This window comes from Hakea prostrata, chromosome 11 (genome assembly GCF_041222555.1).
Source record: "Hakea prostrata isolate BN-2017 chromosome 11, UWA_Hpros_2, whole genome shotgun sequence".
Taxonomy (NCBI): domain Eukaryota; kingdom Viridiplantae; phylum Streptophyta; class Magnoliopsida; order Proteales; family Proteaceae; genus Hakea; species Hakea prostrata.
Genome location: NC_142610.1, coordinates 14,758,643 through 14,782,348, shown reverse-complemented (window position 1 = coordinate 14,782,348; position 23,706 = coordinate 14,758,643). Strand labels below are relative to the sequence as shown.

The following is a 23,706-nucleotide window of genomic DNA, read 5'->3' as shown; positions in this document are numbered from 1 at the left end:
TGCTTGAAGGGAACTGCAGTTCCTTCTGCTAGGCTATCTTTTAGTTTATTGCAATTTAAGTTACTCAAAATTTTATTTTCAAAATTTTGTTAGAGAAAAATTATGCATTATTAACAAAAGCTAATGTAGTGGCAGATTTTTTCGCTACTTCCATGGCAAGAGAGATGGCGTTTTCTCCTATATAGATGTGATCGACTCGAATTATACAAGAGACGGATACAAACGCTATGTGTGTAGACTTAAATTCAAATTTTATTAATTACATGCCAATTCTAAAAACAAGTTTTTTGAAAAATCAAGAAAATCCCTTTCACCTATATATCTATTACATTAAATTGAATTGAAATTTTGACAAAAAATTGAATTGAAAGAATTTACAGAAAAAGAAAAGAAAACAATTGAATGAAGAAAATAATTAATTATGTGGATTAATGAAAATGGTTTTTTTCTCTCTTGGTACTAAATGAAACATGATAAGAAAGCTTTATGGTATGCCCATCTCTATCCTTGCTGGAATCATGATGGATTGTAGAAAGAGATAATCGTGGAGTTTTATAACATTTAAATAAAACAACTAATCAACATTATTCATCATAAAAAACTAAATAAAAAATAAAAAAATTAATTTGTAGGACAATTAAAACGGACTTTGCTTGGGTCCTGCGCCATAAATGCGCAAGACCATCAAGCCATGCACTTTGGGCGGTGGGATCGGAATTTCGATCGAAATTTCGATCTCGATCATCGAAATTCAACGGTCGACATCGAAATCTCGATCGAAATTTCGAATCCTACGGCCGAAATTTCGACTTGACGATAGGATACAAGCTTTTTCGAATTAAAACCCAGCAATCCCAATTCCCGAGTGGTTGGGAGTTGGGATAAAGCTTTATCAAGTTTAAATTTAAAATCCTTCAATCTATTATAAAGATTCTACTAAAAATAATATCTCCATTAAAACAAACTTAAAACTTGCAAATGTCATTATAATTATATGTAATAAATATTGAGCAGGTAAAGTTGATGATCACCAGTACTTCATCATCTCAAATCTTGAGACCTTAGATGTGAAAAACCCTTTTTCTTTCATTTAGTTTTTCTTTTTTTAATTTGAGTGGCTAGAATTTCTCCTGACCCAATTTACAATTGGTAATGCTTTGACCACCCATCACATCTATTATTTTTAGGTTCTCCAAGTTGATTTAACAATACCCAATTGGCTATGTCATGCTCTCTTTCTCTTTAATTAATGGGTGTTCGTCTCGTATCAAGCTATCATCATCTACCATTTAATAAGAAACACAACATATAAGGTTAATGACTTGAGGGTTTTGTGTGCTGAAGCAATGCTGAGAACATGATCAAGAACCTATAAGAAAAGATGAAGAAGACAAAAAGAGTTAGATGCTCAGAGGAAAGATTGTGGATAATATAATAAGTGCTCTTGTAAACTGGCTTTGATCTTAAAGAAGTATATCATGGTAGGGCCATTCTGTAAAGCTTTCTCTCCTTCATCTTCTTCCTGCTGCTTCATATTCTCTCTTATTCCCATTAAATGGAAGTAGACAAAGAGGTCAACTTTAACACATGGAAAAGCGAATGGGAGACACAAAAAGAAAGAGTAAAAGTGTTAAGGATAGCTGGAGAAGCCTGGAATGAGGTGGATAGCTCCTCCTTTTGCTCCCTATTGAAGTAGGGAACACGCAAGATCTCCATTTTTTCATATTATTTCTTGGACATGCCTCCACCATAACTGAACCCATCACCCATTTATTCTTTTTCTCTCTAATGCAACTTGCAGTTTTTAATTCTCGATCGATCTATATACTGTTTTTCATATACTTTAATGCAACTTGTTCTTTATTTTTATGCATCTCTCTTTCTCTCTCTCTACCCCCCCCCCCCCAAAAAAAAAAAAATCTGAAAAAGGTAAAGAAAATAATCAGTCTTTTGACTCATAGAGCTAGCACTCTAATACTCCTTGGGAACATTATTGATTAGAATCAAGTTTGAATCCCATGGATATATCTAAAAGAGGGAAAACTTGATGATAGTTGAAAATACTACAAGAACAGTCATTCATATCATCATATTTAATAAGATAGCTAGCTTTTTTTTTAAGGAATTCATAATTTCTTATAGAATTTTATTAAAAATCAAGAAATACATACTTGGGGACATCCTTTCTTGCACCATATGAAATCTACAGTGAATGAGACAGATTTTTATTTAATATGATTAAAAGATAACTCCGTGATGAGCTCGATTCTCTGTGATTGTATATATAATATCCCTTCCTCTTATATATACTTGTTAGTATAAAAAAACAACAAAGAATAATTCAGTCATATTTAAAATCGATGATGTTATTATAAAATAAAATATAATGATTTTAGAAACTAAATGGATTTTCAGCTTCAAAGCAATTACATGGAGAGATGAAAGTTGGGATTGAATTGAATATCTCTTGTTAGGTTAGTGTAATGGATATAGGTAGATTATAGATTTGACTTCTTCTCCATGTTTGAGAGGTTGCCGACCGGTTGACTTCTCCCAACTTTGGGTTGGGCTCTGCTTCCACTAAGCCCACGTCACTGTTTTGTCAAAATTAACTCAGCAGGGATTTGAGTGTTTAATATTAACTTAGTCCCCTTTAAGCTAGGTTTAGCACAACTTGTGATTATTTAATCTTAATGTTAATCTTAAAAATTGAGTAGAAGGTTTACCCACAATCCTAGGGTTGGGTACATTCTAAAATATTCTCTAGATATTCATTCGGTCTTTTTGTACCATAGTAAATGGGTTTCCATTCATTATAAGGTGGTAGAAAAATTTGGCCATCAGAACAATGATACTGCTGTGTCGAGATAAAAGAAATCACGAAATCACCGTGAAAGGAAGTGATAACCAGGTCATGACATATGCCCTCATTGGTCCCCTTAATGCTTAGAAACCCATAAAGTATTGAGATTTTTAATATTAATCTCTTATTAAATTTTTTTCCTAATTTTATTGCCTAATATCATATTCAAGAATCCTAATCTTACCCATAAAAATAATTAAATAATATCACTTGGAAGGTCATCTCTATCTACTGGCTCTTCCAGTTTGCACCATTCATGGCGAAACCTTGGGGGCTTTACTTTAGAGAGTAACATCATTTAATGCATTCCCACATCTGAATTTAAATGTTTCATCCATTAAGAAAAAGATGATGAACACCAAAAAAAAAAAAGAAAAAAAAGTTATGAGATATCCTATTTAATTTGCTAACTTCCCTGAGTTTGATTAGTTGGATATAAAGATTCTCTTGCACTACTGTTGTTCCATTAATTGAGGTGAGCTGAGGTCACATCTGTTCTAAGTTCTAAGCACTGCTCGAAAGAAAGAAAAGAAGAAGAAGAAAGAAAAAAAAACCCTTTTAAACAAACTCAGATCAAAGTCAAACCCATAAATAATTAATCGAAACCCATCTAGAAGAGCAAGTTGGTCCTTGTTCAGTGCATAATCTTCTAATGGAGGTCTACCTAACTGTAATAGACAAGATCCGAAGTTTTTGACTCCTTTGCTAGCTAAGTTGTATTACATACAGAATTAAGGCAGACATAACAGATTATCGAAATTATTGGAAGGTTATTCTCTGGTTAATGGAACAAAGAGTGAAAATTTTACAGTGTAATTTTCTGTTCTCTTTCTATTCTCAGAAGTGATCAGAAATTTTTGGTGCTTAAGAGATGTTTCTTGTAAACGATCCTCTCTCTCTCACATACGTACGTGTCTTCCTTGGTCCATGCATGCATGGTTCTATGCATGAATCATTTATGTGACAGATCCATAATTTTAGTCTTTAGATAATAAGATTCATGGAATAATATATGGCTCTCTATATATTAGTAGTCATGCATATACATTTTTTCTTCTTCTTTCTCTCTCTTTATGATAATAGTCGCGCATGTAACAAGTTATAATTTTTGCAAAGCGAGGACCCAATATGGAAAACAAATTTGATCTCTTGAAAGGCACCTTGCTTCATGATAAGTTTATTTTGTTGTTCAGATTTTGTGAAGGTATTTTAACGTCACCTTAATTTTTGTAGTAATATTGTCACCATTAGCGAATAGACATCATATACATGAATGCTGGTAAATGAATATTAAGCATTCATATGAAATCTACCATATATACCTCTCTAGCTAGTGGATTCAATCTAGACATGTCATGCTTGTATTCATGTATCTATAGAATCAACAAATTCATTCTGAATGAGATTTAATACATCTATGAAAAGGATCGATTCAACTCTGGCCTTGACATATAACCAAAATGACCAGCCGACATTGTCCCTTTTGTATTTTAACGGATGGAATTGATAGAACAATTGTAGATTTGTTTCATGTGGGAGTTGTCCATTAATTTGATTTCCCTGGTTTGAATTTCATATGGTGAAGATCTAACCTTCTTAGAGAAAAAATCACATTTTGTTTGGAAATCTAGCTAGCAATAAAATCAAGGGCAGAAGAACATTAAGGAAATTAGTGGCATGTGTATGTTAGTCAATGTTTTTATAATACAATAATGATACAAATTTTCTTATATACATTGATTAAAAAAAATCTAAAATTGACAATTATGATTATGCTTATTGACAAACTGATACTCAATAAATATGATTTTAGGATTAAATTGAGATTAACATTCACTCTCATTTGTATTTGTAAGAGGGTTTCCACTCACAATTAATATGTGATTAACAAATATTATCTTTAAAAAGTGCTCTATCTATTACATAGTCATGCTAACCACATCAGCTCTCCATCAATAGAAAAGCCTTGTATAAGTCCATATTTATCCAGGAAAAACATTTATCAGTCAATTTAGTATAAAATATAAAAGATTTTGTTAATCTTGGAGAATATACTGGGAAGGTTAGTGATTATAAACTATATAAGAAAATCAAAAGTAAGTAGAATCTATATTTTAAATTTTTGATTAGTCTACAAGTCTCTCGAAGATCACATAATTTGTGTGGTTGTATTATTAATTTCCTTTAAAAAATGTTTAGAAAAGAATATATTCATGATCAAGTGGACCAAGCTGTAATAGAGAATGAAGCTTGCATAAATGATAGACCTTTTTCCATACTCCACAGTGATTGAAGCCTTGTTTATCGAAACTTTACTGCTAAATACTTAATGAGTATAGGTTTTGAAACATGTTCTTGGCATCGAAAGATTACAAAATTTAAAATTTATCACTGGTCTTTGGTCCTCGTTTAAGAATCTTCCTTGGAAGCTGAGTGTTCCCCAGATAAAACTAAAAGCTCCATAAAGGGACAGATGAATTCCATCAACTTGATATGGCAAAGATTTCTATATATCCAAGAGCATAATCTATGCTAGTGTTTCCTGGGTCTCTCATTTTGTTACTGAACAAAAGAGATGAAAGTGATAAACACAAGAATATACGGATGTAGATTATACTCCCAAACCAAGAATTTTTGTTATTTAAAATTAAAAAAATTCTCTAATGTATAATATATTCTTTCTTCACCATTTCTTGTCTGAAAATATTCTTCCTTTTTTCTCTGTGGTACTCATTCCATACTAAGCTTAAATGCTCATGAAGCTCACATGATTTGTGTTGTTTGGACTTTTGAGTAACTTTTGTTGAAGTAGTGGTGATGGAATCCTTTTTTTTTCAACATGTAAAGGGAAAAATATTTTGTTTTATGCTGTTTGCAAAACTGTTCATTTGCATGCTTTGTTTATCTTTTTGGAGCATAGAACCTAAGGGAAAAAATAATAACAAAATCTACCATATCAATCGAAAGAAAACATTACAAGTCACCAGTGATTGGAGAAGCAATTATACATAAATATTTATTAAACATACAAAAGAACTCATTCTCTATTATATTTGACTTGTATATTTCCTACTGTCATGCACAGTAATATTACTTATGATGAGATTTGGATCCTCTCATTAGAGAGGCTCTTCCAATGAGTTTCAATGAGTTATAAAACTCAATTATGTAGGATATTTTAATTCAAGAATGTCTTTGAATTACTATATTTTACATGGCAGAATCTTATTATTTATTGAGAGATTTCTTCATCAAAGAACATAACTCAAATCTTCAATTTATATATGCCACATATGAGAAGCTATTTTGTCCACTCATTGGTAGATTTTCTCAAAGGAGAAGGACCCAAAATCTTTAATTTATATATGTTATATATGAGAAGCCGCACTAATTTTTTTTTTCTTTTTCCATAAATATTAATGTCTCTCACCTTACTGGTGGAAATAAGATAAAACCCACCTAAACTTATGTATGGAGGACTTGAACTTAGAGAGGAGGACATCTATATATTTATATATTTTACAATATTTATCAACTACCAATGGACCTGTTGATCAAATCATATCCAATTTAAGATTTCCACTTGGATTGATGATGGCTCTGGTTTGATAGAACCATCTTTATATCATTTTACCATAAATTTAAGATAAGTTTATTTTATTAGTATTTAGAGGTGGGTCCCCTTCTAAATGTACGGTAGAAGAATATAAAAGTAGTATTATCTTCTATCCTTGAAAGTAAAGGATCTCAACTCTTTTGTGACCAATGGTAGATTTCTTTACATAGACTACAAGTGAAAAATATTTCCACTTGAAAGTGCAAGATGACATCTTCACACTCTTTTTTTCAATATGACAATATTTGTTAACTACCAATAGACATGTTGATAATATCTTACACTGATGAGAATTTCTAGAGTTTATATTCGCATGCAAAAGGTCATATGAATTAGAACCATGCAACTTTCACAGAAAATTGCAAATGGAGGGGAAAGAGAGCAAGATCACAAGCCTCTAAAGTGGGCCTTAAACCAAAAGCCCATTAAGACAAAGCCCATTTAACACGACGGAGTTCTCCAAGAAGAGTTGAGCAAATCCTCACAAGCTTCCAAAACTAGCTTCAGCTCTTCCTGAACGGCTGAACCTCACCTCTTTGATAAAAAAACCCTAGACCACCCTTCATTAATGCATGCCCATGTGCTTATAAAACCCTAGAATCTCCTGTCTTTTCCACGTGTAAACTCTAATCCATGCAGTTGTATGATACATTGACACATGTTTCATAATATTCCCTTGAAAAAAAAAACAATCAAAACCCTAAAAATTAAGGAAACCACCACTCTAAGCTCCTCAGCTGCAGCGGCTCAGCCACCAAGCAAGGCTGGTTTCTCGGTGGTTCTGCCCAGAAACAGTAACTCGACCACCAAGCCAAAAACCCATATCAGTTGACGTCACCAGTTGACACTATCCAACACCCAAAATTATAAATTAAACAAAATAAATATATTATTTTATACACAACTTGCTATATTTATAAGATTAGAAATCAATTTTCCCCTTATAAACCCAAAAATATTAGTTCCCAACTGCTATCTCTCTCTCTCTTCTTTCTCTTCTTTCTCTTCTTTCTCTAGCTTCTCATCTCTCTCTCTCTCTCTCTCTAGTTGCAGTAATGGAGAAGGAAGAGTCATCTTCAATGGCAGAGAAGGAAGATTCGTGGGAGAGAACAATAGCCCATCACAAAACAATCCCTGCTGGTATAACCCAACAAGAGTTTGAGGAGTTAAAGCCAGTCATCTATGAGGTTCATTCATATAGTATAAGCTCCGGGAAATGTTCATCTCTGCTAGCTCAGAGGATACTTGCTCCGGCTGAAACTGTTTGGTCTATTGTCAGGCAATTTGATAGACCACAAAGCTACAAGCATTTCATCAAAAGCTGCTCCATCAAAGAAGGTTCTCTTCCTCCCACCACCGTTGGATGTCTCAGAGAAGTCAACGTTATCTCTGGTTTACCTGCAGAAACAAGTACAGAAAGGCTTGATGTGTTAGATGATGAGAGAAGGGTGGTGGGTTTTACAATTATCGGTGGAGAGCACAGATTAAGAAATTACCGATCGGTGATGTCGGTGAACGAGTTCAAGGGAGGGCGTTTGAGTGGTGGTGGTGGTGGTGATAGACAAGAAGGTGGGAAGATCTGGACTGTTGTTTTGGAATCATATTTGGTTGATGTCCCTGAAGGGAATACAGAAGATGATACAAGGATGTTTGCTGATACTGTTGTGAGATTGAATCTGCAGAAACTTGCCTCAGTCACTGAAGGGTTAGCTCGTGATCAAAGATAATCCAATCACAAACAGCACAGGTGATGTCAAGAAAAATTATAAGAAAAAAATGTAGAATGTGCTTTTTCCCTTTTCTTCTTGGGTTTGTTTTTTCTTTCTTTTTGTTTTTCCCTGTAAGAAATTCTTCTTCTTTGGGTTGTATTTAGAGAAAAAAACTCTTCCTTTTGATAGAATTAACTGGTGCTTCTCCTGAACTGATTAGAGAGACATTGTTGGACATGATAAGAAGTAATAGAAAGAACAGAAAGAGACCCAGAAGAAGGTTTCTGTGATTTCCCCCCTCCTTTTGTTGGTATCTTCTTGATCTTTATTGTTTTTTAGGGTTTTCTTCCTTCTCTACTCACCCTTTTTTTTCTCCCTCCTTTTCTGGAGGGGGAGTGTATAGCAAATGAGTGTGGGTGTGTTTGGGGGGAGAGAAAGAGAGAAAGAGAGAGAGGGGGTAGGGGGATTCTGAAATTGGGATTTGGGTTTACTTGAAGTGTGGAATGCAACTTTGCATGTTTCTGCAAATACAGATTTCGTCTCTTGCCATCTTTGTTCATGGTTATCTTGGATGAAAATAACCTGCAATTGATAAGGACCTTCTTTTGTTAATGCAGAAGAAGTCAGAGTTTCATCAGCATTTTCATTTTTTGATTTTCATTTCCTGTTTGGAAACTCATTCTCATTTCTCAACCTTCTCAACAAAGGAATCAAAGCTAGCTGAAAACTGACGTTCTTGAATGAATGGGAGTCATTCACACGATACATGGTGGTCCAAAAGATTTGTGGGCCACAACCCATTACGGCCCAGATGCTCCCTATATATAAATATATGTTTTTTTTACTTTTTTTTCCCCCTCAAATATCTATATTTAATTGATGTTTTTGGGAAGGGTTAGAGACAGTGAAATCTCAATTTAGCCCTCGAGAAATAAGTGGAAAGAAAAGAAAGAAAGAATATAAGAAGGAAAGAGATAGCTATGAAGAAATTATCAGGTTGACCAGAAAGTCCTCTCTCTCTCTCTGCAGGTAGAGCAGCCCATTTCCAGTAAAGAGAGCCTTCAAAATTTCTGTTTCTGGTAAGGTTTAGGGTTTAAGGGATGTTCTGTTCTTTCCCATCTTTGTATGAATCATTTTGCTGTTTTTAGGCTTTGCCAGATCCAAAAGGAAAGGTCACCCTTTTGTGATAATTCATGAGGGAATAGAGCTTTTCAAAAGGGCATCAAGTCCTATTCCCATTTTGCATGTTTGGAATCTCAGAAGGAGGGGGGAGAGAGAAAAATGGATATTCTGAAAAAGTTTTCCATGGGTCCAACCAGGGGATTTACATGGTTAGAAATTTTGGGTATAAAGAGTTAAATGGATCCAATATATAAGTGGGCGGGGGAGTAGGCCAATGGGATTGCGACACCTATTACTTCTTCTTTTTCTAGATTCCAAACAGCATGAGTAGATAATTGATCAGGGTCAGAGTTTGATTTGGACCGTTGGTTCCTGTCTCAGATGTGCCATGTCTTGGAAATCATTGCGAGTGGGACCCAATTGAACCACCCTCATTATCTGTGGTGGGCATCAATTTAAGGAGTGTTAAGGAAATAACTGGTTGGAGAAGGGAGGGAAGGCCCATGGGTATGGCCCACTCTCTCTCTCTTATTTTTTCTTTTCGAAAATGGAAAATTTTCAAGACTCCCCAATATAATTGGAGGAAAAACAGGGGATATTAAAACTATGCCAAATTAACAATGAGTCGGGATTGTTTACTCGGATAAGCAGAGTAGAGGTTTGTGTTCTTCTGACATTTTTTTACTGCACTTTAGCAGAGAGTCCATGGAACGGGTTACTGTTGATTTTTCTTTTTGGTCTTTCATCTTAATATTTAATATGCAGTGAAGAGGTGTGATGGTAGTATGGTTTTTACTCTAACAAGTCAAGTATTCTAGTTCATTAACAATAAACTTTTAAAATATTTCTTAAATTTGCATAATAATACATTGTGTGAGTGTATTCTTGTTAAGTAATGGTTGAATAATTTCATAATTCGTCAGTTGTCCTTATTCTTTTGTGATTCTACGAGATAGAATCCTAAATTTCATCTTTATGAGTTCATTCTTCTTCTATTTGTTGCTTTATAGTATAACATAAGATATACAGTAATATAAGTTATATGCATCATTTTTCCGAAGTAGCTCATGTTTCTAATGAAAAAGGGGCGATTCTCAATTTAATTTTAAAGTGTCTATGTATTTTATCGATTTATCTTGGGTAATTTTCATATGGACCCCCTGAGGTTTGGTCTATGTCATTTTTAGTCCAAAAAAATTGAGACTTTGCATATGCCTCCCCTGTGTTATAGAAAAAGTCAATTTGAGGACATATTATCGTTTCTATGACCAATTTGCCCTAATTTTTTTTTGGGGGGCAAATTTCATTTGGATCCCCTGAGGTTTGGTTTATGTTATTTGTAGTCCAAAAGAACTGAGACTCTGCATTTGCTTCCCCTGTACTATAGAAAAGGTCAATTTAAGGACAAATTATTACTTTTATGACCAATTTGCCCTTCTTTTTTTTTAATTAAAATTTGTTACATATATGTCCTACCTGCAATGAAACTCGTGACTCCCCTTTTAGTCCAAAAATATGATTTAAATTATAGAAAAGTCTTAAAATTCAAATTAATTTTAAAATATGACCAAAATACCTTTATATGTTGAAATCATTCAAGTACCCCATAGCTTAAACCCCATTTTTGAACTAAAAAGGGAGTCACGAGTTTAATGGCAGGTATGATGCGTATGTAAAAAAATTAAATTAAAAAAAGAATAAAGGCAAATTGGTCATAAAAGTGATAATTTATCCTTAAATTGACATTTTCTATACTACAGGGGAGACAAATGCAAAAATTACGGTTTTTTGGGACTAAAAATGACATAAACCAAACCTCAGGGGGCAAATGAAATTTGCCCACAAAAAAACGAATAAGGGCGGTAATAGAAACGATAATTTGTCCTTAAATTGATCTATAGCACAGGGGAGACATATGCAAAGTCTCAATTTTTTTGGACTAAAAATGACATAGACCAAACCTCAGGGTCCATATGAAAATTACCCATTTTATCTTTGGGGTGTCTTGAAAATTTTGCTTTCCTAAATTGATGGGATGTTTTTTATTTTTTAGGAAATCTTTTTAAATATGTCAAACATGGCATTTATAACTGATTGGTCGATTTCACTCTTTGATTTTAAATTTCTTTAATGTCTTTTTAAATTAAAAATTAGTTTTATGTATTCATAACTTATTTTTCTTTGCTTTTAATGAATGAAATTTGCTTGACCCAGCAAAAATTAATATTGACATGTTTGTATAATTCTATTAATTATTCGGTTGTGCTTAATGCTTTGGAGCTCTAATGATTCATGTTATTCTATTGGCTGATGGTGGGCCCAATTATTACAAGAGTATTATTATTTTTATATCAAGAAAATGCTGCAATTAAGAAGAATGGAAGATAAGGTAGTTGTTGAACTCTCAAATCTCAACCCTAACTCGTCAATAAAATGGCAAGGATGGCGATGGATAAGAAAAAAATAAAATAAACAAATTAAAAAAAGGAAAAAAAGGAAAAAATCATTAATTAGGGTCACGTGGATCAGGTTGATGGGCCCCCATAGGGCCCATTATACACTAGTGATTTTAGGTCTCTAAGGTGGTAGCTGGTCGGCCCTATGCTGGATGAGAACACAGAGACCACGCAGCCTGACATCTTTTTCTCGTTAAAATAATCTCTGAAAAATGAAAATTTTTTTTTATTAATTAACATGTGGTGGGCCATAGCTCAGCTTGTGGGCCTGGACCAACTAATGGAGACAAGTTAAACTTTAATCCAAATTTCCAAACCTTTGTTAAGGGGAGGGGACCGCAGATCAGGAGTAAGGTGTACGTTTGCATGGGATAATTGAACCTCTTGAGACTCCAAAATTCAAGTTAATTAGGAAAAGAAGAGATTACTGGCTCGAGGATTTATTATTGTTGTTTAGTGTTTAAAAGCCCCATTAAATCATGTGAAGAGCACCAAGAAAAGTTTGAGAGAGAGAGAGAGAACAAGTTGACAAGTTGGCAAGTTGATGAATAAATCAATAAACAAAAGTCAGAGAGAAAGAAAGAGAGAGATGTGGGGTGACTCTGAATCCTCTAGCCGCCAGGATAGAGATCTGTGTTTTTCTCACATTTCTGCACCATATATTAGGAGAGGGTCCCATCTTTGAGTTCTGACAAGATGAGCAAGAGATGAGACTCTAATGTGTGAATTTCTTAATTGTGTGGTAGAAAAGTGCAAAGGAAGCAAGTAATGATTTGGGAAGAGAGAAAGTGAGAGAGCACAGACAAGTGAGTCTACAGAGAACAGCTTTAGAAGGAGAGGCAAAGGATGCAATGGTGTTGGGTGATGGGTTGGTGGGTTTTGATAGAATCTTTGGCATTGTTTCTTCACTTACTTATTTTTATGTTTCTGTGGAAGAAAAAGGAGTGGCCAGAGGCAATCAACCAGGTAAAAGGAAATAAGCTGACAAGTGATGGCCAAGCTCTTTGTGGATGTCATTCCCTCACCCTTCCCTTTATGGCTTTGATTTCTACATTAATCTTAGACTTTGTAGAGAGCCCTGAAACCTAACCCCTTCTCTCTCTCTCTCTAGGACTACTAGCCACCATAGTAGTACCAACTTGCTCTCTCTCTCTCTCTCTCTCTATCTCTGACTACGAGCCAACTGGTTGAAGTTGATAGATAGACTAGAGTGGACCAAAATTGTCTGAATCTGGTGTTGAGAAAAGATTTTCAAGGGCCACTATTCTCACATTGCCCTCTTTGAGTTTCAAGGCTTTGAAGGGTAGGAAGGAAAATTAAATGGAAGGAATATGAAAATTTTCCTGGCAACCTTTTCTTAGTTAATTTATTTTATTTCATTTAGATCTAGAATTCCATTGGATAATGATGGTGATACAAACAACTTGTTCATAAAATTTGAATACAGAAAGGAACCAAATCTGAAGTTGACACTTGACACAACAGCTTCTTGTTATCAATTCAATTAGCTCCACTTTTGTTCTCCAATTTGAATAGCAGTTCAGCATTCTGTACAGAAGCTAGTCAGTTTGAGTGGTGAAGAGGAAGGGGAAGGTAGACAGACGCTTACCTTCTGTGTCACTTCAACCTTCAAACACTACAGTTCTTTCAATTTCAGCATTCCTTTGTTGAACTGACACCTTCCAGAACAATTGCTTCAGTGCCCTGAGAAAATTAATTTTGCCCAACAAACTTCTACTTGTCTCCATCCACAAACAGTTTCATTTCCTTTTGTCACCTTTAAATTAATAATTTTTTGGTCCGACTGAGCTAACCAAGATGCTTTTTTCTTGATGCTGGAAATTTATTGATAAAAAATCTCTACTGCAATTCCAGGGCCAGTCAAATTTAAGGGACCAGGTTCTGATGCCAAACCCATTTGTTTGTGTAAAGGACCAGGTTTGCATTGGAAGAATAAAGGAATTTGAAGCTCGTCTAGAAATGTCAACATTCAACAATTAATCTGCATTTTCAGTTTTGCTTCTTTTATTTCTGGGTGTCTTCATTAGACCTCTGTAGATGATGCTCTTCTATATTTAACAAGGTTAAGATGAAGCTTTTCACTATACAGTGATAACATCATGTCACCTGTGGGTTACTGTTGGAGATCTGCAACCTCATATCAACATCTTTTGGCCATTTGATTTGATTAGTTCATCCACAAGTAAAATGTTAGATTCATAGAGAAGCCAGTTTATCCTTTAAAAGGAACTACTTGGGATGGATCGCAAATTTCGACATTAAATTTATTCAGGAGTTGCATACTTTCAATGCCAGGGGAACCTTTACTAACAATTTTATTGCATTAAAAGTTCCAAGACAATTCGTCCTAGTATTACAGGTCACAGCCATATTGCTTGAAAGATATATTATTACCACTGGATTAAATAAAAGGGTCTACATAAAAGAACATGCACTGCTAATAACATTGTCAATAAAATGTACTTCGAAAGAGAATTTATCAATGATATTTCCTAAGGCCCTTCGGTTGGCAGAAAGAATCAGTATCATCTTCTCCAAGTGGCTTTCATCCCAAGCTAGATCTTGTCACTTCATATGCCAAAAAGCATGCTGCATTTGCAGGAACACTTCGAGCCATTGCAGGCCCAAATCCTTTATACAAGCCTTTGACTCCCTCAGATGCTAGGATTTTCTTGAAGGCATCAATGGAACCAGAGAACTTTGGATTCTTATAGTCATCTACTTGAATAACACTCTTGACTACATCAGTTGGATAGACAGACCCCCAAAAGGAAGCACCAGCTAAGCCTCCAGCAACCATTAAAGAGCCCCTACCAAGACTAGAAGTGTCTTGGCCCCCAGCAAGGTACATCTTGATGCTTTCATACACACCAAACATTGCAGCATTTCCAGGGACTTCACGAGCAAGGGTGGGAACCAAACCTTTGAAGAGGCCTCTTATGCCGCCTTCTGATCGGAGAACCTGCCGTGCAACATCCATTGGCCCTCCATACTTTATTACCCCTGATGCAGAACCCGTGGTCGCCATGGCACTCTGGGCTTGCAACCTATTTTTCAATATGGAAAAAAGTACTTAATACGCAGCTTCAGTAGTTTCCCCAGCACAACAGTTGAAAAAAGAACATTAACACTGACCTGCACTTGATTAACTCAGTAGGGCATGCAAGGAAGGAGACAGCAACTCCAGCCCCGGCCCCACAAACAACCTGCTGATTGATTGTGAGAGGGGCACCAGGTTCAGACCTTAACAATGCTTCCAACTGTCCTCTTACAGTGAAAAGGAGAGCATTGAAAGCTGCCACAGTGGCAAGTGGGGCACCCATGCCTTTGTACAAGCCCTTCGGACCTTCAGCTGCAATTGTTTGCTTAACAGCATCCATGGCACCTGAATACTTAGGGACCTGGCCAGGAGCCGGGGTAGGCTGGCTCTGGAGCTTGACCTTGATGGTGTCAAAGGGGTGCCCACATACCAACTGTGCTACCCCTCCAACAGTTCCAGAAGCTAAGTCCTTAGCAACATCTGCCATCTGCAAAGAGAAAATATAAAGAAAGATTAGCTAGACCAACCACCATTTCAATATCATCAATATCCCCATGTTCATTGACTTATAGCATCCCAAAGGGAAGACAAAAGCTAAATAGAATGCTATGAAGACATTTCAATAGGGAAAGAAAGTTCAGAGTATAAAGAAGAAACATGATGAAATCATTCCTGCAAGAAATAAAAAACATGCTGCTTGTCAGACTGAAGTAAATTAAGGGAAATTATCTGAGAAGCATGTGATAAGCAGAACAAAGGGAATGGTCGAAACTATCTGTTGCAGAGAAAAAACCAACTCAAATACTTCATTCCATGGTGCTTGGAGCAAATCCACAAAAATGGGTCAGAAAAATATTGATCCTAAAAGGTAAAACAAATTGATGAAATGAACTTCAAAAGTGGATCTCTAAGAAACCGCTTGTGGAGACTCAGTGAATTTGTCATGAATAACTCAAAACATTTATCCAGAGATCTGTTTCAGCTGCATTCTGTCCAAACTACGTGATGTGAACCACGAAGTTATGGGTATATGGGGGTTACGATATATTATGTACAAAATTAATGGAGAGAGGAGCAAATCCTGAAGGATGTTTGTCAGGGTCAAAGGTCCTTGAAGTCTAGGTTTTTATCTGTATCTCACACCCATGTCAACAGAAAATTGGTGGGTATTCAGGCAAAGGACTGTTAGTATCATAGCAAGTGTCTGGTGTTTAATGGAAGTTAGGTCCATAAAAACCATTGAGTCTTAGTATTTCAATCCATTTACTTAGGACTCTGATTTTTGGGCCATTCTGGTAGTCCAAAACAAGGAAATTAAAATTGCTGTTGGTTTTCATTCACCTTGGGCTTTTCTTCAAAAGAATTTGAGAGATCATGAGACAGAAAAGGTGACTTCTCTCTGAAGTTTTCTTTTTCATCACTTTCAGTAGAGATAATTCAGATACTCTCCCATCGTTGCCCTTTTGCCCCCCCAATCTGCTTGACAAATTTGTCCCCCCTTCCCTTCTTGATTCTCTTCAAGCCATTCCCTCCTTCAGTGAGATCCTTGCCACAATCAACTCTCACAAACCCAACCAAGCCCAGGCACTGATGGATTCAGCAAGGGTTTGCCACTTTGACCATTGTTCAGGATGACCTTATCAAAGCCATTCATAGTTTCTTCCTCAATCTTTCCAAGCTCTCCTCCACCTACCAAACATTCCTCTGCCTCATCAACAGAAAACCTGAAGCCACCCCCATTCTGGCTTCCGCTCCATCTCCCTCTACAACCTCCTCTACAAGTTCATCGCCAAAATCTTGTCCAATCGTCTCAAGGTTACCATCCCCTCTCTTGTCAACAAGGACCAATCTGCATTCATCTCATATAGAACTATTGCTGAGAACCTCATTCTTTGTGCAGAAATTGTTCAAGGATTTGACCGCAAGTCTCACTACCCAGCTGCTCTAATGAAAACTGACATCCACAAAGCCTGCAACTCCCTAAGATGGGACTTTCTCTGCAATGTCCTCTCCCAAATGGGATTCCTTCCTCACTTCAGCTACTTGATTGAAATGTACTTCTCTCACTCCTTATCTGTCATCACTCCCTTGGCTGGGTTCTTCTTCTTCCAATCTCATTTGGCAATTGGCAACCGACAAGGATGTCCTTTCTCTCCCTTCCTCTTTCTTTCTAGCTCCTGAATTTCTTTGGAGGATCATCCAAACCAAACTGATCAGCACCTTATCTCCCCATCCCCAAATGTAAATCGTTCAACCTGACCCATCTTGCCTTTTTTTATGACCTAATGATTTTCTCTAAAGCTTCTCACTCCTCCATTTCCTCTATACTATCCACTCTCCCCCTTTTCAGCTTAGTTAAGGCCTCCCTTCAGCAGCTCATTGGCTTCACCCTTTTGGCTCCCTCCCTGTTATCTATCTCGAGCTCTCCCTTGTCCTAGGGAGACTCATCAACCATCATTGTACCTTGATGCTTGACCTCATCCGAGAGAGACTTCAACTCTGGAAAAGTAAACTCCTCTCCTTGGCTAGCAAGACTGTCATCATCAAATCAGTACTCCAGTCTTCTTATCTCTATTGGTGCAGTATCTTCTCCATCCTCAAAGCCACCATCCATTCAATGGAAGTCCTCTTCTATGCTTCCTTTAGAAGGGGTAGGAACCCTCCAATCTATCCATAGATCAAGGACTACAATAATGTCAGTTTCTCAATCTGACTCCTTCGGAACCCTCACCTGAACTCTCTTATGTCTAGAGAAAGCTCCTCCTCAGACCCCTTGTTCTCCCCTACATCCCTACTTTATGTTGCATATGTGACTCCACTTCTTTTAGGCTTGACCCTTGGCACCTTGTGGGTATCCTTTACACCCTTATGGCCCACCTCCCATATCCCCAAGGCCACCCTTCTATCAGACATCATCTCCAATGGTGCTTGGTCTCCCCCTTTCACCTCTCCTCAAGTCTCACCCAAATATGGCTCCCCCCCCCCAACATTCTCCACCCTATTCCTTATGACTGCACCCTATTCCTTATGACTGCACTATCTAGTTGCCCACCTCATTTCGTACCTCCTTCCTACCTTCTTAACTTGGAAGCTCTCCCACTTCCCTGGATAGACTATTTAATGTAGAGTTAAGATCAAGGTTGACTTACCCCCAAATAACCCACCAATGAAGAAATAGAACTATGGACAGAATTAGCAACTTAAGATCACTCACAGTTATGAAGGTGGATTGGTTCAAATTGTAGGCTTCAGCACGTAGATAACCCTCAAAGTAGCAACAACTAATGCTAGGCTGTTGAGTTTGAAGAAAAGAAAACAGAAGAAAAAGGATAAACAGAAAGTAAAGGGAAAAAGGTGGTTCAACTCTCACAGCTAGGTTCCTCAACCCTAGTATTTAGCTCTCAGAAAGGTCCTCACCCTTCTTATGACTCAAGGAAGAGACAACAAAATAATACATGGTAAAGCTTCATTAATCAGTTCCATAAACCTGTGGGCTGAGAATAACCTTTACATGTTTATAGAATGTTAATACTTGCTCCCCAAATTACATAGAATATAGAAACCACTAGATTTTGCTGACCTAGTATCTCAACAATAACAAACTCATTAAAATAAATTTTAAAAAAAATAATAAAAAATCTAGGCTCTATCAATTAACCAAATGCTTGAATGCTAACTAATTTTAGAAACTTAGGAACAACTGAAATAGAAACTAAATAGAATCCAAAAGTTGTAGATGCAAGTGGATCCCATCATCTTCCATAATATTCTCATTAAGATCTAAAACAAGGCTATGACACTTTCACATTATTGATCACATATTCAGGTGAACAAAATTTGATTCTTTCAGAGGCCTAGCTACGCAACGAATTGGCCCTATGGCCAAAGGGATTGGTTCAAAAGCAAACCAGCCTGTTCTTTTTAATTCTTCTGCTATGTCTTGCCAAACAGCTTGGCATCTAGACCAATGTCCCTAGGGCCCCTATGGTAGGTTCAAAAGTCACATTCCCCACCATGCCTTAACTCTTGGAGAACAATTAACCCATGCCTCCTAATCCATCGCCATATCCCTATCTCCCCTTACTGCATCCTTTACTGGAAAGCTCTTGAGACATTGACCGCCTCTTTTTTACCTGTCCCTTCTATTGTTGCCACTGAATGAAGGTCATTTCCTCTATTTGGCCTTGCTCTAGAGGGTCTTTTGGCTTTTCTTGGGAATGATTATGGTTCTCAAGTACCTTCTTGGCTCGACCTTTTGTGATACTAAAGGTAAGTAGGTGTCCAATGCAGCCATCTTGCATGATTGATGGGATGCAATCTGAGGAGATGGACCTGCAACTCCATATCTTGGACTTTATTTGGAAGCCATCCCCTTCTACCTCTTTGTACATTCTTCCTTTGGGTTTTAGTAATATTAATTCATTCACCCGAAAAAGATACTTTAGTGACTCCAAAACATGAAAAAAAAACTGTTATCTCCTACTGTAGTTTCAGAAATTCAGTATGGTTGATTGGGAATCTGAATCTCATTTATTTCTTGATAGCTAAGCCACCAAGTCACCCAGATAATTATACACCAATTTCTAGGCTAATCCTGCATTGATTTTTATCACTTCAAAAAAAATAATAATAATAAAAAAAAAATCCAAGAGCTACTGGTTTTGGGTGGCCTGGGGGAAACAACAGGAAGATTCTTGAGCAGGTATCATTACAAGTGGGATGGTTGCGTATTTGCAACTACATTCTGAGTTTCTCAATGGTTAATCACAACCTATTATCCCTATACCAAATCGAATATTCAATAAACAGAACAAAAGTGACTGAATCCTGTGCAACTACTACTTTGGACATAATTTGATCTAGAAAAATCAAATCAACACCTAAAAAAAACCTGCATTTAAGTTGTCTTCTCACAAAGACAATTAGGCAACTTTCCAGAACAATCCATTAGTTCCCATTGAACTTCTTCAATTTTCCACCAAGTTACTTTTATTAATATCCTAAGATACAAGTATAGGACCTGTTCAAGCTTTGACTATTTATTCTCTTCCCTGTTAACCCACTCAACCAAAATTTTGGCCACAACTTGAATTTTTCTCTGTTTCTTTTAATCACAGTTGCTGGATTTGGTTCATATACTGCCAACAATAGTAGAGGTACATGAGGTTTTCTAACCCTCATTGGAAGCAATTGGGATACCCCAATTATGTTCTCAAACTCATAGAACAAAATTCAGTCAAAACATTTTGGGAACCTCGAAACAAAAAACTAGGGGACCAAAAAAAAAATCCCGACTTTCGATAAAAATCCCAAATATCATGAGAAACATGGGAAATTTAGTGGAAACCTGAGACTTTTTCCTGCAACTTTCGTAGCTTTCACAAATTTTCAATTTTTTTGTTTCTTTCATGTTTCCCCAAATACCCCCTCCATCATGACTTTCCTATCCAAATTTTTTATTCCCTTAGATTGGTTATCTTAGACATGTTGATGACCAAACTTATAGAGTTACAATTGTCGATTACCTTGACAACCATAGGGCATAAAATGTCATGGGATGTCTAGTTTGTTGGTTGGAGGAGAAGATGTTACAGGCATAGTACTACTCAGCTCACAAGATGAATCCACTGAGGCACTCCTCTTAGCACTGAGTTGTACTTTCCTTCTATTGTTAGTTACTTTGTATATGATGATTTGAAGTTAGAAATTATATATTGAATGCTATGTACTTATGTAGTTAAGTTTATAGTATACTTCTCGGACAACTCTACATTAATGTTATGTATAATGAATGGCATACCTGCATTGAAATTTTTAGCAAAACGCATGTGTCAATGTATTCTTTATACTCTAATTAACTCAAATGCAAAGTCCCAGCCTAAAATACTCCCTAAAACTTGTCGAAACTTGCACGAAAAGTTCTAAGTTTCCTCCAAATTTCCTAGTTTCCCACCTAGGTTTCCCATTTTCACTTGATCGAAACTTGAGTTTCCCTCGATTTTTTTTTCTATGCTCAAACTGCAGTTGAAGTTACAGCATCTATGTCACAAGAAACTGTAAGTTCTCTAAGGACATTTTTCTTTATCCTTTTATCAGATTCTGAAGTACCTAAAATTGTACTCTAGTATTTTGAAATTATCTCATTGAAAGACTAAACATGAATGAGATTTAGGCCATAGTTGTCACGGAAACTAGGCAAGTCATATTGCAATGCTGCAATGACAATTTGTATAATTATGCTTATATGCACCATAAATTTATTAATGCAATATGGTAAATTATGTTAGTAATTACCTAATAGGAGAAAACTGACATATAAGAAACAAAGTAGATATAACTTAAGCATATTCATCAAGAAAAGAAAAGCTACACATAAATTACCATAAACCCAAGATACAGCTCCCTAGCTTCATCTATAGTAGTTTGAAAGATCTATGAAGTTCAAATAACAGATAAAAGCCCTCAATTTACCCACTTAGATAAACCCAAATCAGGGTCACTCAATTTGCTCTTTTCAGTGGGTCTGTATAATGAAGTACCTCCAAATGGGAATCCTGGATCTTAACAAACATGTATAATACATAAATAGCCATCAGACACAAATAAATTACCTACTCATAGTAGTCATTGTCTTGTTACCCAACAAAAAGGATGCAACTGAGAGATTGATATTTGAACTCTAAAGCCCTCATGTAAATGGTAGAAAATTTCTAAGATAAATAACTTGCAAATAACTATAGTAGCTTGCACTATGAACTTTGAACAAAACTATTAAATTTATTTCTTATTTCATAAACTTGTTATGTTATACTTCAACCAGGCATAATATTGAAAGGCACTAATTCGTACAGTCCTGAGGGAGGTTCTTGGTTGTTTCTTGTTCTTTTGTTTGAATATACTGATCAGACAACATCTCATTGCAGGTCGCAGTGGTTGGCTCATACTCTGGCTCGTTCTGAGGCTGTTTAGGCGTCCAGGATCTTCATCTGTGAAATCACCTGTTTTGGGCTCCAACGTCTGATTTTGTCCGCTGTTCTTCAGAATATGGGTATACTGAACTTTGTTTTTCTATCCTTTTTCTTGGGTCGGGATGTGGAGGTTGGGTGCCCATGGGGCTAGTGGTGCATTCATCGCCCTTGATCTGGCCACAAAATGTTGTTCTGTTCTGCATGAAGCCAGTATGGGGAAGGCAGATGGCATCTTTTTTCAATGTTTCTTTTTAAGTGAATCTTCTTCTTCTTCTTTTCTGGGTGACTTTTACTGATCTGAGGTTATATGTCGTGCTTTTACTCGTGTTCAAAGTTAATTCCATCCCAGTTGACCATTAAATACCTAGTACTTGCAGCTTACAAGGTAAAGCAATACTCTGGTTCACCAAGATCATAACCATTGAAAATAGAACCACTAAAGGCATTAGAAAATATACTACATATCACTAGACAATAGTAGCTGAATAACATAGGACCAGAGAAAATCAAAACTGAAGCTCTGTAACTAAGACCAAACAGCATTTTAAGGAATACTAATTGACTATATAAACCCAGGACACAAGATTCACCAATAATCTCTCGATTCTTTGAATTCCAAGCCTGTTTTTCATCCTCAACATTTATCCATCAGAATAATGATAATAACAATAACAACAATGACTAAAACTTTTTTTTTGGGTAAAACAATGACTAAAACAATACCTTAAGAAATCTGGAGATGCAGGGGTGATTTCTCAGTAAAATAAAACACACTTCTCTGCAATGAAAATATCCTAAGTCGAAATCTCCAATCTGACAGAGAAAAACAACCAATGCATCAAAAGGCGAAAACGGCAACCAGTGAGTTAGTTACAGAAACTGAGGTGTACTGTTTTTTTCCCTGATAAATTGCCTTAGTATTTAGAAAAGAAACCAAGAATGAACAAATTCAATTACCAGAAGAAACACACTCTCGTTGCCAGCAAAACAGAAAAACTTCCCAACAATAATCTCATTCTTCCCATTTCTTCAATTTCTTCCTTCAATGTTGGACGAAAAAATAAAAATAAAAAATGGAGGGAACAACAGAAGAATCTTACAGAATCACAAACACAATCCGATAGGGAAATTAAGAAAATGGATGGTTAGAATAGAGAAAGACAAAAAAGACAACAAGATATGGCTGGAAATGTAGAGCAGAAGCAAGGGATGGGTGTGTAGATCTTATGAAATCTCATCGATTCCTCTCCACTCGAAGTCTCGAACGCGAGCGCCAGAAAACTGGCAAATGTGGTTGGTGAGTTGCTGACTCGTCACCAATCACCAACTCTCACAGTCCCACATCACTCCGCGTATCGGTTTTCCTGTTTGGAACTGTTCTAATCCTAACTAAACTGTGCCAATTATTTCGGAATTATTTCGGAATTTTATTCGGTTCAAAGTGCGAGTTCCAATCAAAAGTGCCAAATGGGAGTCCGTAATTTGGATAACTCCAATCTGCGAAAATAATAAGAGGTCAAAAGTTCGAATTTCCTTCCTAAAGCAATTGGACATGCTTCTAACACAGTGATGGCAATCTCCTATGTAGAGACAATAAGTCCAAGTAACCATCGGGGTGGTGGTCTAGTGGGCTCAAGCTCACTCTCAAGTGGATTGGTAAAGCTCATGGGCATGAGTGTTGTCGACTTTTGTGGACTATAATAGACCTATAGTGGGGATCCACTCAGGGGCGGACCTACTAAGGGGCGTCATGGCCCCCGGATTTTTCAAAATTTTGATTAATTCCCTTAAATTTTGGATTTTTTATATTAATCTTCTTCATTTTTTCATTTTTTTCTCTTGTCACATGTGAAATGTCACTATTTGCCCCCCCCCCCCAAAATATTGAGAACAATTTTACATGTAAAATAA

General features: G+C 36.3%; 1 protein-coding gene and 1 pseudogene across 1 annotated transcript; one reads left to right on the top strand and one right to left on the bottom strand.

Annotated features, from left to right (window-relative positions):
* The first annotated feature begins 7,450 nt into the window (after nucleotides 1-7,450).
* Nucleotides 7,451-8,400, top strand: LOC149000308 (abscisic acid receptor PYR1 pseudogene; annotated as a pseudogene).
* A 5,631-nt stretch (nucleotides 8,401-14,031) lies between these two features.
* On the bottom strand, nucleotides 14,032-23,126 carry LOC149000307 (mitochondrial carnitine/acylcarnitine carrier-like protein). Its single transcript, XM_089139863.1, has 4 exons — nucleotides 22,753-23,126; nucleotides 22,519-22,608; nucleotides 14,923-15,314; nucleotides 14,032-14,834 (listed from the first exon to the last, which is right to left on the bottom strand). Exons 3-4 carry the CDS (start codon nucleotides 15,312-15,314, stop codon nucleotides 14,333-14,335), a joined length of 894 nt encoding a protein of 297 aa, XP_088995989.1. The 5' UTR covers nucleotides 22,519-22,608; nucleotides 22,753-23,126; the 3' UTR covers nucleotides 14,032-14,332.
* Between the last annotated feature and the right edge of the window lie 580 nt (nucleotides 23,127-23,706).

Excerpts from the sequence above, each read along its gene's own strand:
- LOC149000307 (XM_089139863.1), bottom strand. The coding sequence starts at position 15,314 with ATGGCAGATGTTGCTAAGGACTTAGCTTCTGGAACTGTTGGAGGGGTA. Across the intron at positions 14,835-14,922 it reads ACTGAGTTAATCAAGTGCAG|GTTGCAAGCCCAGAGTGCCA; the intron begins GTCAGTGTTAAT and ends ATTGAAAAATAG.